General features: G+C 44.5%; 1 protein-coding gene across 4 annotated transcripts in view; it reads right to left on the bottom strand.

Moving 5' to 3' along the window:
• Positions 1-1,716: 1,716 nt before the first annotated feature.
• The window catches only part of LOC147883499 (formin-like protein 14), a 77,806-nt gene continuing 60,640 nt past the window's right edge, over positions 1,717-18,882 (bottom strand). For 3 of the 4 annotated variants that reach the window (XM_087399273.1, XM_087399274.1, XM_087399276.1), the window contains exons 18-19: positions 2,692-3,346; positions 2,171-2,493 (exon numbers count right to left, since the gene is read on the bottom strand). In XM_087399273.1, coding sequence (XP_087255399.1) covers positions 3,096-3,346 — 251 coding nt within the window. In that variant the 3' untranslated portion in view covers positions 2,171-2,493; positions 2,692-3,095. The other variant, XM_087399275.1, reaches the window with a different exon arrangement.

The raw sequence follows: 18,882 nt of genomic DNA, 5'->3' as shown, positions 1-18,882 counted from the left end.
CTTCATGTACACTCTTATGGAGACTTTTTGGCAGTCCAAGTATTGCCATAAAAGCCTTAGGTTACTCTCCATGTAGAGAAAAATGATAAAAGGGGTGGAGAATCTCTCCCAGAAGTTCCAAAGGAAGGCCGGAGTCAAGTCATCCTCACTCGGGCACTTCTGGGTCGAGAGAGCCTTGAGGGCTTCCCAGAGCTCCTCATTTGTGAAAGGCTCCTCAAGTCTACTAGCGATTGCTTTTTGAAATCGATGATGACGAGACTACTGTCGGAACGTGATCCCAAACTAGCTCTCGAGCCACAAGACTAGCTGGGGTCATCTTCTCTGTCTAAAAGAGTTGGCTATAAAAACCGGTGGTCATGTTGAGAATCTCCTGCGGGTCATTTTTGCAAGGTGATCAACCTTATGTTGCTATGACAACTTTCACATGTAGTCAACTACTCATGCTTTTAGTCACTAGCAACCCGCTCAATGGGGATTTTCCTGGGCTATTTTAATGGCTGGATTCAAGATTATCCCTTGATTTCCCAAATGTTTTGAGCCTAGAACGACACTCTCTCAATGGCATGGTCATGATTCCCTTGCTGAAAATTCTTCGAGCGCTGAGAGTTTCAAAAGTGTTTGCTTATCCTTTGACTTTACAAGAGCCCAGACGCTCATTTTTCGTTGGTGTTAAAGGGATTTAGTTTGTGAGAGACGTGGTACATGCTGATGGTACTATACTATCTTTTCCTTCAACAATTAGTTAGTTAGTATGGTTTGAGGCCACATTATATTTCTATGGCAATATATTTCTCAAATTCTTCGATCTTTCTTTCTAGTGTCCAAACTTGAGCCTCAAGGATTGGATTCTTCACTGCCAAGCTTCAACCTGTCGTCCCTTAATGTTGGCTGATATTACAGTTGTTAAGCTATATAAAGTTTGAACACCTTAACCTTGAATTTCAAATCAATTAGTTTGCAAAGTGACACCACCAACATTTGAAGCAGCTTTCGAGATGCAAACTTCCTCTTCGCCAACAAGCTTTCTTGTGGGGGATCTTGCTTGCAAGTATTCCATTTGGCCAACTCTTTGTCTGCAGATACATTGCTCCTACACTTGGTCACTGATGTCTAGCTCCAAGGTAATCTTTGCCTCATCTCTTTTGGCAAAGTCCTGAGACTCCTAGCTTTTTCCACTTTCTACATCTCAAGTCTCGATTTCCTAGTGATTGTTTTGGCAAGCACTTCCAGTTATTGGGATCCACCCAAAGATGCAAGGGTTTAATCTTTTTTTCACTAAGGTCCGTTATTGGAGACTCCGAACTTTGTGGAAAGACAAAAATCATAGAGCCTTTTTCGATCCCACTTTTCCCTAAGTTTCCTTTCTTTCGAATGTCACTCCGACAATCATTTTCTGATTGCTTGTGTGCTCATCACATAGATTATAATGTCTACTTGTCTTACAAGGACATTTTCTGATGTTGTAACATGTTCCCTTTCTGGGGATCTCATTGTAATATAAAGCTACACGGATTTGACCCCCAACAAAAGTGTGCGCATGCGTGCGTGCGTGTGTGTGTGTGTGTAGGGGCTTGGATAATGTCATGTACATTGATTTTATGTTAATTTTATAGCCACTGGTTTCACTAAAAAAAAAAGTGTGTAGGGGCTTGGATAGACATATTTGGGAGGCGAGCAATTTTGGTGTATTTTCAAATATATTTTGCCTTGTCTTGTTTTTCTGCCACATTATAAGCTCCCCTTCAAGTAACTTGGACTTACATACTATATAAAAGAGATGAGCTTTTCACCTTGATGATCAAGTATTACTATATTTTAAAATCTAGTAATTTTCGGATTGATTTTCATAGTCCCCTCAAAATGCTGCATATATGATCGACCTTGGGCCAAGACTGCCATTAACACGACTGAATTAGTTATGTCAAACTCACTAATGCAAGGGTGTGTGGAAACTTCATATGACATAGTGAAATTGGAAAGGGGCCATTGGTCTCTTTGATCTTCTTTCCTGATGAATCTTGCAGCGATTCCATCCCAACTGCCTCTAAGAGGGGTGTGATTCTTCGCATTTATTCATTGATTGATCTACCGTATAATTATATCGGCTTCTATACTGCCATAAAAATGAACACATCTGCGATAATTAACCGAAGTTCCCTGCAACGATAAAAGCAAAACAAACTTCAAGACACATCAATAATCTCTTTATATAGACCCTTAACGGGCATAATGACAATCCAATACCACTCTGAGAACAAATTTGTATGGAAGCTGTGTCAACAAGGTGTACAGATACAATGTAGACGAGGCCACTAAATCAATTACCTGTGAGACGAACCACAAATCATCTCCAAGGGCAATTATGAAGTTGACATTCCCAACTACAATTAGATCACTCCCTGCAGGAGTAGTTCCTGTTCTTATAGAGAAGTGAGTTGATTTCACGCTCCCCCATAGCTACTGCCACCTTTGAGTCTATGATACAAAAGAAACCTGCAATAAACAAAAGACAAATCTGTATTAGATGCCAAAAATATATAACAGTGCAATAAAACATACTGCAGTACAACTCCACATCCCAAAGACACTGCAAAAGTTCATTTTCAAACTCTTTAGTTTGAAGTAATCAACGTAAGGCTTCAATCAAAGCACAAGTGAAGGAAGGCAGCCATATACTTCAAGATAACTTACCATCAAATTTGAACGGAAGTTAATTTGATAAAGCCAAAGTCACTATTACAAGATGTGACCATGCCATGGCGATTTTCGACAATCAGCCACCACCAAACAGGGAGATTAATTGGAATAGCATAACCTGGTTTGCAAAACTAGCACCTCTGCTCATATTCACATCAGCAAGCTCCAACCATAGAGGCTTGCAACTATAAAAAATCTGGGTGATATTGGCCTTGTATGATGGAATGATTTTCCAGATCCAAGAAATGGTAAGTACAGAGTCGGACATGCAATCGCTGAACTGATTTGTTTCTCCTGACGGAATTTCAACTCAGATACTCGAGAGTCTTTTGGTTTCCCTTAAAAATATAGGATGGCGTCCCCTCGTATAACAGCCTTTGCAATGGATTTCACAAAACTCATGTGACCTTGTTACTTTTAAGTGGTGACTGGCCAAGTTCTCCAACCTTCTTTATCAGACTCGTAAGTGGTGACTGGCCAAGTTCTCCATCCTTCTTTATCAGCTCCGTCTCTCTTTTTATGGGTGAATTCTTTAGTCTCTCTTGTTCTGCTTCTCTTTCAGCCTTTTTCCGCTCAATTTCAACCATCTTGCAATTCTCATCATGTGCTCGCTTGAACATGGTCACAAAATTTAGTAGTATAGAGACAACTGCAAGACAGGATGCCACCCAAAAAGCACATTCAGCCTGATATTCAAGCATACATTTTTTCAAAAAACTACTCGATAACTGCAGAGAGAAAAGTAAATCCAGCCTTGATATAATCAATCCCAGACAAAACATTCAAGGAATCCCCTTAAATTTTTAAAAGAGAACCGTCCAATAATCAAATCCCTCCTCAGATTATTCTGCTCGTAATTTTAACTTACAAGTACAAAAAATATGAACATGAACTGTCGATAGTAGGGATTAGCTACTACAACATCCCCATTCATGTCATCAGTGCCCAACAGCATTGTATAAACAAATGTTCTCATACATGCCAACATATCTACACACATGAGCATCCACTTCTAGAATGGTCTTTGTACAGAGTTTCTATCAGCACGTTGGAGGTGGAGGTTATACATAATACAAACAATATAGTATGGATGATGCATATGATATTACCACTGTACCTTGAGTTGATCAGTGCTAACCTAGTACTACTAGATTAGGCCCTAGGGACACTTCAGATGCATCCTAGACTGTGTTATTTCTTTTTGATGATACAGTATTGAGTTTACTTTGGCAGATGGCTGCCTTGTTTTTTATATGATTCATGATCATGGATGGTACTATGAGTGGTTTTTTTTTTCTGACATCAATATGTGACATGGTTCATGAATCATGAAAATAGTAGATACTATGGATGCTAGCTCGTGCAATTGCGAACTGTAATCCGTTTCAGATTGTTGTTGTTAGAGAATCATCATTCATGAATGATAGATAATAGAATCATAGATGTTGAAGCATGCTCCGTGGGTCTTGACTTAATGTTAAGTAGCATAATCATATGAGCCGTGGGTGTCACTGTCTGAAGAAGAATCAGCAGAGTCGGGTGCAGCCGAAGTGCTAACACCATCTCTAGATGGCTGCGATCGTGTGGTGTGTTGGTGCCAACAGCTACTCATACAACATAAAGTATATATTCAGCTCCTTCCATGGGATATCCGGTATGGCCTTCATCTTCTCCACGTTCACCTTGTCTACGTTCACTTGGTGTTTGGGGAGATGTCACAATACTCAAGGAGACGGAGGTTGCAAAGTTAAGCTGTGAAGTTGTCTCTTACCAAAGTAGGAGCACAATTACCATACTTCTCCCATGGTCCACCAAGAGACAGGCTGCAACTTTGTCTCTTGAAGCCTAGCCATAGATTGACCAATGAGAGGCTGTGATTGCGGAACATGTCACCAAGTTGTACATACTCCAAGTCAAAATACAAAGTTGACCTCTTATTTAACGGTTCTTCATTTATTTTAATTATGGTCAAAGAGTTCTTTTATTGGTCAAAGATACTTGATTCCATTTAAGGAGGCTTGACTTCGGTCAAGGAGACTTGGTTTAGGCCAAGAGGATTGAGTACAGTTAACCAGAGTTTTTGTGCTGACTATGGTAAGAAAGATTTATTAGGGTTAAGTATTTCAACCTTGGTCAAGATTCTTAACTACCATCAAAGAGGGTACTTTTATTTTGGTATGCACCGGCTTGCTTCGGTGGGCACGCCCACAGAGACTAGGACTAGTCTAGAGATTTCTATTTGCATGCAAGAGCTAACAATTAATGGGTGCTATGGTTATATGCTACAATTAATTGTTGCAGGTACAAGAAAGTGGCAAATTGCCCTACTTTTAAGGGGCAAACGCTGCCTACAAAGAGGAGTTTTCATTAGCATGTGAACAATGGCTTAGAAGGCTCTACAGCTGCCAACTCATTTGGCGTGTAGCTAGTAGATTGCTAGGAATTGGCACGTGGCAAATGCTATGTTGGGATTTCCATCTAATTATTCTTCCACATTGTGGATTCTAGATGACCAGCCACAATTGAAATCTTTGTACTTAGATTTTCCTCATTCAATAAAATACCTTTCCGCGCAGGTCCAACCTGTTGGTTCTGGTCCTAGAGCGGGGTGGGAGTTGGGGAAGGAGCGGGGGGGTTGAGGGGAGAGGAGAGAGAGAAAGAGAAAGATATATTAATGTCTGCGAGAGGCCTCGCGGGCCTATGAGACAAAGTACACACCAAAAAGGTAACCCATACAAGCCACTGAGGGCTTAAGCAAAGGGTTCACTAAGACCCTTGTTGAAAGCTAAAAAGCTGAAGTGCTACAACTAATAAATCAAGTGTCGAAATGCTAGAGTAGCAAAAGCCAAATAATAGAGGAGTGTCAGGGGCTTAGAGCTCTAGTTGATGTGCTACCATAGTACCGATGAGCCAGCATTGTGAGTTGCATTACCTTTCAATGAAGCATATAAGGATAGCACTGCTAGTATATGCCTGGGTTTTGTATATCCAGGTAACCTAGTGGCTCTCTGATGAGATGTGAGAAGCTCTCGTATCTGTGTCTGTCGAGTTGTCTCGCAGCGTGGGGAAGGGCGTGGTCTCCTCGATCTCTAGATCCGGCGGGCTACGTCAAGGGTGATGCCTCGCCTCTGGTGGTTGCCTCTAAGAAGGGCTGTGAGAGAGAGAGAGAGAGAGAGAGAGAGAGAGAGAGAGAGAGAGAGAGATTTCGTTTTGTATGGCATCCTTGGAAAATTTGACAACCAATGAGAGGGAGAAATATAAAGGAAGGAAATTCGTAGGTGGAAGTTGCACACTGGAAATTGCATTGGTATGAGAGCATCGAGATTCGCTACTTTCTTAGGTAGTGACAATCCATGAGCATACAATTGGGAAATTACGTATAGTTCGACTCCAAAAGGCTCAAAATTCCTTGGTCGACATGATGCGCCAGTCATCGCAATTGTTTGGTAGATGTCCTATTCTCTTGCATTCTACTTTTGTGCTCATTGCTGAGGGGTGAAGGTTTGCATCCACCGGAGGTTTGCATACGATACTTGTAACCCACGACTGGAAACTCTTGAAAGGCCAGCCCATTGTTTAGAAGATCGCCTTCAGAAGTCAATTGTTGAATTATGCATTGCCGGTTCATAAGGCTTTTGTGTTTGCATGGAGAGGCATTGCACTTGACGAATAGGTTTACATCGATTTCAGAATTCAAATTGTCACACAGGATTGCTCTTGATCTACAACGAATTTCACACCTAGGATTTCATTGGCACGCCCGCCGTGCCCAATTGGGGGTTCATCACACGCACGTGTGATATGCTGGATAAATATAATCGGTTGTAACACGGAGATAACCTCACTCACTTTCTCTCTTGCTCGCTACTATCTAAACTGAAAGAATGATGCACTCAAAACACAAATGGAACTGTGGAGTGACTGTCAGAATCAAAGGGAGAAAGAAAGAAAGAAAGAAAGAGAGAAAGTTTATTAAAGTCTTCGGAAGAACAATGGGTCTATGAGACTAAGAGAAAACCTAATACAAGCAAGCTGAAAGGGTGGAGCTACTATTGAGCATCAACACTCATGCTAAAAACAAAAGATACATGCTACATAGTCATCTCCATCATCACTATCATCATAATCATCATCAGAGAATCTGTCACATGGATACAAAGTGAAATATGCTCCACTGTCACAACTGTGATCCACTCTTTCTCCCCTGGTCAAGGATGGGAGAGAGAGATCATAAACCCAGAGATAGAATGCTGCGTGCTGCCTGTGGGCATGGTCCTACGCTGCCTCCTCGTCATAGCTCTACGTCTGACAAGGTCAACTGTGACCCATGTCGGTCGTGTTCCCACTCTGAACAAGGAGAGAATGTCACCAAGTAGAATATGTGCGTCAATGCTCTGCCTGAGCTGTTGTGTCACTGATTTTGGATCCCGATCGCATGTAGAGAGTGTAGAGTGGGAGCCCGTATGGTCTGGTTGGAAGAACTCTGTGATCATGCTCTGAGAAGAGTCTACCAAGGTATGCTCCTCCTGTCTCTCTAATCGAAGTAGGTGCTCACGATGTCTAACTGCCTCATAAATAAACACAGCCAAGCATCTCTGATCTAGGAAAGAGAGGAACTGCTATAACAGTCCGGGGCTATCTCTGAATAGACAATAGAGAGTCCCAAGATCTCATTGTAGCATGCAATGGTAATCTAATCGTGTAATTCACAGCAAGACCACCTTTAAACCTTTAGCGAGAAATTAGCGTAATCCACCATAGAGAGAGAAAGGAGATGAGGGTAGAGAGAGAGTAGGTCCCTGTACCCACTGAGAGCCCCCTCCCCCAATCAAGGGAGAGTTTTCTTTATACTTGGAGAAGTGAGAAATACAAAGAAAACTTTTCAAGAGAGCACGGAACTGCACTTCTGAAGAGCTCACTGTGCACACATAGAGCAGACCCAAATACTTGAGAGGCAACGGCGACCAATACCGAGACCTTGATGCTGTCCACATTGATGATGTGAGACGCTTCTGCAAGGCAAGGGAGAGGCTTGTGCTCTCCACCGGAATGCAGGGTTACTGTGTGAGTGAGAGAGTGAAATCTAGGAGTGATAGATCCTAGAAGAGAGCTGAGAGATGACTGAAGTATAGAGCTGAGAGTGAGCTGTGTAAATCTGTAAAAGATAACTGAAAAGAGCTTCTGAAACAGACCCCAAACCTTACTCCGTTCGCTGTCCCGACTCCCCGTCTGATGCACTGCGTGAACACCTTCCCAGAGGGCTCAACTGATGCCAAAGGCTGAGGCTGGTCAGAGGGCCAATGGGGGTGAGTGTCAGGCTGTTCAGAGGGGCTGAGGAGGAGCTGTAGGAGGCTGAAAACCTGAGGGAAATGAACCAGAAATGGGGGCCTGGAGGTCCCCTATTTATAGGGCTGGAAGGGCTGAGCCAGCCAGCCCAAGATGGCCGACTTTTCCACTGGTTCTCTTGGCTGGTTGGCTGGTCCCTTGGCCCCATCAAAGGCAGCCCTAGGCCCCATAAATGGCAGTCTAGGGAGAGGTGCAGGGTAGCCTATAAAGGCAGCCCTTCCCTTGCCATTCCTTCACTTGTTCCAGCCCTGAGGGGGGCCAAAAGGGCTCCTATCCTACGCTGGACCTAAACCTAACTGTAAACCCTAAGACAAAAACACTACCCTACTATTCTCCCGTGGGTACCAGTGAACAAGATCTCATCTGTTCTAACCTGACCTAAGGCTGAGAGGCTGGCTTACGTTGATATGCCAAAAAAATGTCAATAGTTTTTTCACTTGTTGCATGTTTGAGGGTAGGCACATAGGTATGCACATAGCTAGTGGGTGATGGTTTTGAGTCAATGGGCATTCTTATCAAAAGGCTTTGTACTGATGTAAATATTCTTTTCAGATTGTAAATGTCTTTGTAGGGGCTCGTGGGATATGATGAAATGCAATGTGGGAGCACCAGGATTATCCAAAGCATGGTTTCCAACATTGTCTATGCGGTGATGTGATACCATGTGCTCCGAAATGTTATCCTGTGTCACATGTTTATAATGTCATGAGTGTTTTTCTCCTTTTGTCTTGAGTCATGTGAACTTCCCATGAGTCGAGTTGGTTTGATCTAAGGAGATTAGAAGTGGCATGCAAGTGATTGAATGCCTAACTAGAACCATGTGTGCATCAACGTCTAAGGTTTGGAAAATGAGCATTTAATGCTTGGTGTATGAATTTGGGAAATTTTCTTCGAGAGTGGTACAATGTCATCGTTGAGGTGGCTGAATGAAGCTAACATGGCCAAATTGAATTGGAAAGGAGGGTGTGCATGTGAACGTGATTACGTGAATCTCTTCTCAAGCTTTCTGGATGGCGAGGTGTTATGTGATGAGGATATTGGCGTTTCTCGATTGCATGCAAGGTGGCTACACGATCTAGAAGAAGGATGCTCTGGCTAATGAGTGGAGTGGATCGATGGGATGCTTGCTGGAAGGATCTATGGTGCACTCGGAGGGCTCCTTGAAGAGAAGGTTGGACGACCAGATGCAGGGAAGCGAGTAAAGGAAGAGAGGTTGTACGTAACCAGAAGATGGAACACCCTTTGAGTGAAGGATACGTACGTGACGGGGGGTGGATCTCCGACTGCATGCTTGGCACAAATGGACTCTAGTGTGGTTGAAGGAGTGGATCTTGGGCGACGGATGTCCATGAACTCCACGAAATCTACAGGCATGGGCTGACTGTAATTCGGGGTGCACGTTCGCTTCAAGGTTGACTATAGAAAGGCTTTGGCCAAGCAGATGCCCGGTGATGCTGAGAAGACCTTGGCGCTCGAGGTTTCCAGAGATACCGATCTGTTTGTAGTTGGTTAAGCAAGGCTACCTCACAGGCAGGACGGTCGTTGCTTTCATGTGAGCTGATACAAAGAATGTATGGGCTAGTTAAAATCAATCTAAAGGACTGTTGGCGACGTGAAGTATGAGCGTGGAGTACTTTGTGGGCAGGAGAAGAATACATACACTCGAAGTGGATTTGTAACGCAAAGATGGTTGAGGCAATCTGATATGTCAGTTCCTTTCACTCTTTGGTCATTGACTACAGTTTTGGGGAGTGTTACGTGCTATTGCTTAGGAGTTTTAGCTGTGGGTTCATAGAATTTTGAGGCTGGCTGTTCTCTGAGTTTTGGGGGAGAGTTTAGTTCTAAGTTTATCTGTTTCGGGTTGTGTAGTCTTTTGGTTCTCTCTGAGTCTCTGTGGTTCATGTTCAAACAGTTTTTTTTGTGGGGGTTTGTCTCAGTGCCTATGTCAAGGATCCCTGCTTTGGATACTGGTGCACCTGCTCTTGAACTCGAGCCCACGTTGCTGCTGATCCCTAGAGTTCCAGCTGCAGTTTGTTTTCTCTTATACAAATCTGAAAGTATATGATGATTTTATCTTTGGAGCTTGGCCCAGAAGTACTCAGTGTGTATTTTAAGGGTTTTTAGATTGAAGTCTTATTCAATCAGGTTCTTGGGTACCAGTGGTCTTTGCTTTTGCGGGTGAAAGAAGAGTAATGGGTAGGGGTAACTCTAGTTGATGAGAAGGACCTTCCTGAGTATGTGTATCACATGGAATTTTGTGAAGAAGAAGAAACTATCTAAGTGATCGTCTGTGTTTACTCGAATCAAAGGTTGGTGCATGTGTGTTATCTTAGCTTCTTTTGTCCATATTGTTTTATGTGTAACCACATAGCTGGTGCCTGACTCTCCCTGGACAAGGGGTCACAAGCATACAACAAAATCACCTATTAGGGAACTTGTCGATGTAGCGATTGTGTCACTTTGCACCCAAGTGTAGGGATGCATGTGACATTCCCTCCTTAACTTGGTGGAAGGTTCATTGCTTCCAAATAGTCTGCCAATATCTGGGGAAACTCATAGAAAAAACCTTCGTCCAACCACACTGCTTCATAGGTACCTCAATCACAAAACTTGCTGTAAAACTCCCGAATCCTCCGCCCTAACCCATGCTTGAATTTATGAAGAAGGATCTGTTTGGCTGCAAAGCTTTGGCTTCATCAAGAACTTCAGGTGGTTGTTCATCGGAAATCTCTAAAAGAGGAGGTCCAAAATATGGCTTCAACCAAGCTATATGAACATTGTGCATAATCCAACTATCTAGAAGGCGTAACTTCATTGAGACATCGTTGATCTTTTGAATAATAGGGAATGGTCCGAAGCTCTTGAAGGACAACTTAGGGCATCGCTTACCCACCTGCTTCAATCTTTGCTTGATAATGCGTAAATACACCCATTGACCCTCTTTATACTGGACATCTCATCTGGGTTTGTTAGCTTGGCGCGTATACGATGCTTGAGCTTTGGCGATGCGGCTTTTCACAGACTCTGTAATCTCTGCCATTGATTCGGTGGTTTTGTTGGCTTCAAGAGATGGAGACGCCATCCGGGTGAGGAGTGAGGTAAACCGCCGTCCAAACGCCACTTCATAAGGTGTGCGACCAATACTCGAAGAAAAGGTATCATTCAGAATGGCCTGCACAAGCGGAAGAAACTGCTCCCACTTTCCTTGAGCATCATGACAATATGATTTCAAAATATCACATGCCATACCATTATAGTTTTATGTCTTGCCGTTCGATTGCGTGTTCGATTGCGTACGGAAAGCACTAGACATCTGCAGCTTAGTACCAAAATTATCAAACAAGGCTCCCCAAAAGTTAGACGTAAACTTGGAGTCCCTGTCGAATGTGATAGTCTTTGGCAACTCTCCAACGAGATAAACAAACGAGCTACATCTTCAACACTGGCTGTTTGTTTGCAGGGAATAAGCATACAATATTTACTAAAGCAACAAACAATAGTAAGACATTGAGTATCAAACATACCTGCGGATGCTGGAAGTGGCCCCACGAAATCCATACTTATGTCCTTAAAAGAACTGTTTGGGATTGGCAATGGCATGAGTAGGCCTGCCGCTTTCTTGTGGGAAGCCTTGACCTTTTGGCATATCTGATGATTCTGTAAATAGCCGTACATGTCCTTCCACATCTTTGGCCAATAGAAATAGCACTCTAACTTCTCCAAAGTCCCGTTGATACTTCTGTGACCACAAGTAAGGGTGTCATGGGCATCATGAAGAAGTAACTGCCGTTTGTCTTTGAGTACACATAATCTTTTTTTATAGAAAAGCCAACCGTCCTCTAATGACTAATGGCCTCGAGCAAGCGTCATGGCTAACTGAAACTACGTGCCGAACTCTACTGACTCCACGTACTGTGCCTTCATGCTATCAAGATTATTTCCTTTGATTTCAAGCACAGTGGACTGTCCCTCCTCAATGGTCTAGATGGAACCTTTCCGACTGAGAGCGTTAGCAACGGGGTTGTTTTTGCTGAGAACGTACTCGATCATTCTCCCAAACTGCTGGAATATATGGCTCCACCGTTGCTGTCGATCACTCCATTGTGAACTAGGCATTGTCTGAATCCACTTAAGGGCTTGGTGATCTATCTTAACCATGAAAGTCCGTCTGTATAGGAAAGGCTTCCAATGTTTTAATGCCTAGATGACACCGAGGAGCTCTCTATCATAAACTAAATAGTTCTTTTTGGCATCGTTAAGCTTAATGCTGTAATATGCCACGGGCCTATCTCCTTGCTGTAAAATTGATCCCAATGGCAAGATTGCTAGCATCTGTGATTACCAGAAATGGATCATCCCAAGAGGCGATCTTTATAACTGGTGCTGTCGTGGCTATTATGGAAGGCCTTCAAAGCTTTTCCGGTGACCTAAACTTTTTGTTTGTGTGTCTTTATCCCCTTGAATAAATCTGTAAGAGGGGCTGCGTGTGTTGAGAAACCATCCATGTGCAAGTTATATGCTTGACACAAACCCATAAAGGATCGGATCTCCTGAGATGTCGTGGGGATAGTCCAATTTGTGATAGCTTGGATCTTCTTTGGGTCCAATCGAATCCCTTCAACACTATGATGTAGCCCAAATATTGAATTTCTAGCAAGCCGAATTTACTTTTACTTTGAGTCAAGGTATAGCTGGTTATCACGTAATAACTGTAGGGCACATCGCACATTCTTAATATGCTGCTAGGCTCTAATAGAAAAGATAAGGATATCATCGAGAAAGATGAACAAGCACCCCAATATACTTTGCACATACCCGCGACATCATCTTGCTGAATATTAGTGCTGCATTCTTCATACCAAAGGGCATGACGACGAACTCGTAATGAGCTCGCTCTGTTCGGAAAGTTGTCTTTGGGATGTAAGCTTCAAAATCCGGACTTGATGGTAGCCACTCTTGAGGTCAATCTTTGAGAAAAATTTTGCACCATTGAGTCGTTCCAAGATGTACTCGATGTGGGGCATAGGAAACTTGATGCTTATTGTAAGCTTGTTGAGTGCTCTGTCGTCGACACATAGTCGTGCGGAATTATTCACAAATAGAATGGGTGCAACAAAAGGCGAAGAAGAAGGTTTAATAAACCCTGGCGCAGTAATTGAGACAACTACTACTCTAACTCCCCCTTCATAGACTTGGAAAGTCCATACCGGAACTTACTTTTGGCACTGGACGTAGACAAGTGAACACATGGCACCCTTGCAGGCGGCGCGACCTACTTGAATGTGCGATCCCTGGTATGCTCTGATCACTGGGTATCACGAAAATTCCGAATGGTATAACGGATGTTGGTGTCCAATCCTCGAATAAATTTCTTCATCTTGGCGCTCTCCGTCATGCCCAACTGCTGCACCAGCGTGATGACCTTGTTACTCTATGTCAACACAGGCAAACCATTTCGGGAGAGACGAAAAAACTCATCCTCCAGGTTAAGCATATATTGGGGTGGGAGAAAACGGGCCTTGAGGTTGGCCACAAACGTTACCCAAACGAAATTCGTCTTAAACGTTGTTGGGTCGGTGAGCTTACTAGCCCAATGTTGCCACCAGGTCACTGCCTCACCCGTAAGATGAGGGGCTACGAGGTGGACTTTGTCTTGCTCATCTTGAATCCGTGCTAACGAAAAATGAGCTACCAACTGATGAATAAATTGCAAAATCGCTGAATGGTCACACTTACCATCATACTTAAAAATTTGGAGTAGACCGAGTGAGTAGTGTTATCTTTGTCGATGTCGATGACGAAGCTGTGGCGGTGACGGATGCTACGCTCAAACTTGCCTGCATAGCAACTAGCATCTGCTTGTGTCATCTGCTTGTGTTAGAGAAGCATCGCCTCTCGGTCTAGCTTTTGTTGCCTCTCTGCCTGGGCGAGCTTTGCACGTCGCAGTGCCGCCGCATTTTTGCGTCCCTCACATATCAATAAGAGCAGTTTTTCAAAATCTATGGTTCCTCTTTCTTCAACGGCTTTTCTGCTTCTTTTTCCTCCAAACCTTGTTTTGTCTGGTCCAGCTGTCTTCTAGCTGGGATGAATGTTTTTTCGAGTTGTTGTAGGAGGACCCGATTCTGCTATAGAAGGTTCACCATCACTTCTTGAGCACTTGGCGGAAGCAGATATTGTTGGTATTCTTTCTCCTCTTCAAGGTCTTCAAGGGTGAATCCTTTTCTGACCCTTCCATGGCGCTTGATTGTGTGTCCTTTCCGGATCTCAACACAACCATACACTCGCGGTAGTCAAGCTGGATACAGACCGAGCTTTGATACCAATGTAACATGCAATGGTAATCTGATCGTGTAATTCACAGTAAACCTTTAGCGAGGAATTAGCGTAATCCACCATAGAGAGAGAAAGGAGATGAGGATAGAGAGAGAGTAGAGTCGACAACCGATTGGGTCCCTGTACCCACTGAGGGCCCCCTTCCCCAATCAGGGGCTACTTGGAGAACAGAGAAATACAAAGAACACTCTTCGAGAGAACACGGAATCGCGCTTCTGAAGAGCTCAATGTGCACACACAGAGCAAACCCAAAGACATAAGAGGCAACGCCGACCAATACCGAGACCTTGATGCTGTCCACATTGATGATATAAGACGCATCTGCAAGGCAAGGGAGAGGCTTGTGCTCTCCACCGGAATGCAGGGTTACCGCATGAGTGAGAGAGTGAAATCTAGGAGTGATAGATCCTAGAAGAGAGCTGAGAGATGCTGAAGTATAGAGCTGAGAGTGAGCTCTGTAAATCTGTAAAAGATAACTGAAAAGAGCTTCTGAAACAGACCCCAAACCTTACTCCCTTCGCTGTCCCGACTCCCATCTGATGCACTGCGTGAACACCTTCCCAGAGGGCCCAACTGATGCCAAAGGCTGAGGCTGGTCAGAGGGCCACTGGGGGTGAGTGTCAAGCTGCTCAAAGGGGCTGAGGAGGAGCTGTAGGAGGCTGAAAACCTGAGGGAAATGAACCAGAAATGGGGGCCTGGAGGCCCCCTATTTATAGGGCTGGAAGGGCTGAGCCAACCAGCCCAAGATGGCCGACTTTTCCATCGGTTCTCCTGGCTGGTTGGCTGGTCCCTTGGCCCATAAAAGGGCCCTAGGCCCCATAAATGGCAGCCTAGGGAGGGGCGCAGGGTAGCCTATAAAGGCAACCCTTCCCCTGCCATTCCTTCACTTGTTCCAGCCCTCAGGGGGCCCAAATGGGCTCCTATCCTAGGCTGGACCTAAACCTAACTCTAAACCTAAGTTGGAAACACTACCCTACTGTTCTCAGTGGATACCAGTGAACAAGGACTGATCTGTTCTTACCTGACCTAAGGCTGAGAGGCTGGCTTACGTAGCTTGTGCCTGACTGTCCTAGACAAGGGGTCACAACATACGACAAAATCTCCTATTAGGGAACAATTATGCACTTGTCGATGTAGCCACTGTGTCACTTTGCACCCAAGTGTAGGGGTGCATGTGACACTCATAGTACGCTTGGCATATGGAAATGAAATGCTCCTCAAACTCAATCTCCTGTAGACCACATAATGTGCATATATGTCTCTCCCTAGGTAAACCCTCTGCTCAACCACTCTCAATACGGAGTCTATGTGGCGAGACCCGAAACTACCCAATAGAGATCTTCAATGAATGGGGTACATGAATACGCGTATATCCCGGTGGGTCAATAAACCCCTCATCTAAGATATGTAGGCAGTGATCTCTGTAAAAGCTGAGTTCACTGGGAGCTCACTCGATTCCAACCAAGTTTAAAATGTGTGTAGCTGCAAAAGGATCCTCAGGTATGACCTGGTTGATGTAGCTGCAAAAAAATCCTCACGTATGACCTGGTTGATCTCATAAAATCATAGTAGGGAGAACGGCGCATCAATGCTATACTGGAAGGGGGAAAGCCTATCCATGTGGAGCCCCAATCACTCAAACCACCTCACTCTGTATGCAAACCAACACATCTGGTCACCTGCATCTGATAGAGCCAAAGAGGATGGCAATGCTCATATGCCCTAACTTGATAAAGGTAGGTGATGACCTGAAATGCTGCATCGAGTTGCAATGGAGATGATCCAAACTCAGCCTGAACAATCTGGTGAGAAATTGAAAAACTTGTAGTCGCTCCACGTGAGCCCACTCAGTGTCGGACAGATCTGCAAGGGGTGCCATACAGCCCTCCTAGTCGAACCAAGGAGTCAAAGTAAGCAGAAAGTGTGAACGGAAGCATTGCCTGTCTAGTCTGGCCAACGAGGCATGCCCTTTGCTCAAGCAAATCTGCATCGTCGGTCTCATGGTGAAAATAGGTCCGGAGAAGATAACCCCGAAGTATGGGTATGATGCGACAATCTCGACCGGTGACCCATCAAAGGTAAACTGCTCCCGATGCATAGCGACTCGAGATGTATTGAAGTTTTTAACCTTGGTTTCACCCATGTTGACCTTCAAATCATGCGACTCACAAAAGGATTGTAGTGCATCTAAGTGTCTCTCTAGGCCCTCTGCTGAGGATGATAACATTACCACACCATCTGAATGAGCGTGCTAGTAAGAGAGCAACCAGCCCTCCCTAGTGTTTGCATAGCTGCCTCAAGCTCATCGATGTAGAGGCCAAGCAGGGTTGGTAATAGAGGACACCCTTGTTTGACCCCAATAGTACTCAAAAAGCTTGTCCGTCCATCCAGACCTTGTCCGAACTCTGCCAGAGACTCTCTCGTAAAGTGCCATGACAGCCCAAATGATCTCCTGATCATAACCAAAATCCTGTAAGTGCCCGGTGAGGCGGGCTCTCGAAACTATATCGAAGGCCTTTCAGAAGTCTACAAAGCAACAATAAACCCTCTGCTTCCGTGCCCAAGCCTCCTCAATAATACATCTGAGTGAGAATGTGATCCATGGTCCCATGATCATGTCGGAATCCAGCCTATCCATATGCTCTAAGCCCCTGTATCTCAATAAATCAACTGACCTCAGAGTCAAGCACTCATGCATAAATCTTAGACATGACATGTCCGATCATGATGGTCATGTAGTTTCCCGAGCTCAATGGGTGAAAGTGTTAATAGTTCAGGTGCATGGAAAGCCAAGGCAAACAGCTTCATCGAAGACCTTTGCTAGTCCCATATGCATTGAATTCAGTGCATAGACCCTCGTGATCTTTTGCTCGGCCACTATGAAGCTTCATCACAGCATCCTTAACACCCCCCTTAGTGAAGAGTGCACAGGAAGTGGAACGAGTGTATGTGAGAGGTCAAGAGCTGGCTGATTTCGGATGTCGTATAATGTGCGTGCATAATCATACCATACTTTAGTAACGGAAAGAGGTGAAGGGGACCGTCGCTCTAGAAATCTCCGGCAAAGTCCTTGGAGTTGTTGCTAAACAAGGTGTTCAATAACTCCTCGTTTTGGCGGATAAAATCATGTTTCTTCCTACGAAACTACCGACGATACTCACGTATCATTTCAGGTTTGTTCGAAAGGTTGTGTTTGGTTTTGGATCTAAGTTAACAGCGTAAATCCTTACACTCATCATCATACCAACTATTACAGGGGACGGTCTCGAGTGATGGTGGGCAAGTAGAGCGAGTAGTGTAAGGGAAGACGTGAAGGGCAGCCTCGTGAAGCGAGCGGGTGATCAAAGCAACACGATCCTCTAGTAAGGGTATAAAATCAATATACCTCCCGCTTCTACTAATATTCAAGCTCCTTGATGACCATTAAGGTTGTTCCCGTAGGAGCTGAAACTGTGGATGACCCACTTGACATGGGCCCCCCCTAATACGGGCAATCTTCCTTCTCATGGCCCGGCACGTGACAATGGAAGCATCGCTTTTGTTTGGCATAGAGTGCTCATGTCACTGCATCCAAGTACCCCCCATATTCTCCTCCCAATCGGTACTCTCTCTGAGCTCCTTGGCCTCCTAGGCCTCGCGATCCCAGAGTTCCTTGGCTTCCCTAGCCTCACAGTCTCCGAGTTCCATGGATTTCAGAGCCTCAAGACAGCGTTCTTCTTTTGCCTCTTGAGCTACTATGTCGCGTTCTCTTGTAGCCAGCTCACGATCGTCCCCCATTTCTTGAAGCTTACCCACGTTGTTGTTGTTGTTGTTGAAGCTTACAGACTCTGGAACTGTTGTTGCATGTGCATCATGGCCATCACGGCCATGTTGGACTTCTCACTTGTACTCATGGAGTCCTTTCCGGATCTTGTCTATACCATAAAAACAGTGGGCCTGTCTCTAACTGACCCTCCCTATCTCATGAAAGAAACTCTAAGCTCTGATACCAATGTAACAGGGAGATATCATGATTGACTCTCTATCCTGCTCAGTACTATCTGAACTAAAAGAATGATGCACTCAAAACACAAGTGGAACTATGGAGTGAGTGTGAGAATCAGAGAGAGAGAATATAGCAGGCCTCCAAAGAGGGAAAATAAATACTAAACAGCGTCTAGCCCAGAGGGCTCAATACAACTGTAAAGAAACAAGTACTTTATGGAGGGAGAACCCTCACAACAAAAGAGAGGACTAAAGACTGTTGTACCAGACTGAACCGGATGAGGACTAACTGAAGGAGGGACAGAAGGGGCTGCTGGGCTACTGCAGACCCTCCTGCCTTGATCCTAATCCCTGGACCTGCTGCTATTGAGGGCTAGAGCACTAGAAGGCTTGGATGAAGAATGAGACCAAGGGGGCAGATTGGCCCACTTGGTTGGCTGGTCAACACCGAACATGGACCAGGTCGGTCAGAAGTCAACATCGACAAAAAAAGTCAACACGTTGCCTTCTTACCAAAAAGTC

The sequence above is a fragment of the Dipteris shenzhenensis genome, chromosome 28 (genome assembly GCF_047967505.1).
Source record: "Dipteris shenzhenensis isolate YYH24624 ecotype China chromosome 28, Dip_SZ_1.0, whole genome shotgun sequence".
NCBI lineage: Eukaryota > Viridiplantae > Streptophyta > Polypodiopsida > Gleicheniales > Dipteridaceae > Dipteris > Dipteris shenzhenensis.
This window is presented reverse-complemented; position numbering and strand designations above follow the sequence as displayed.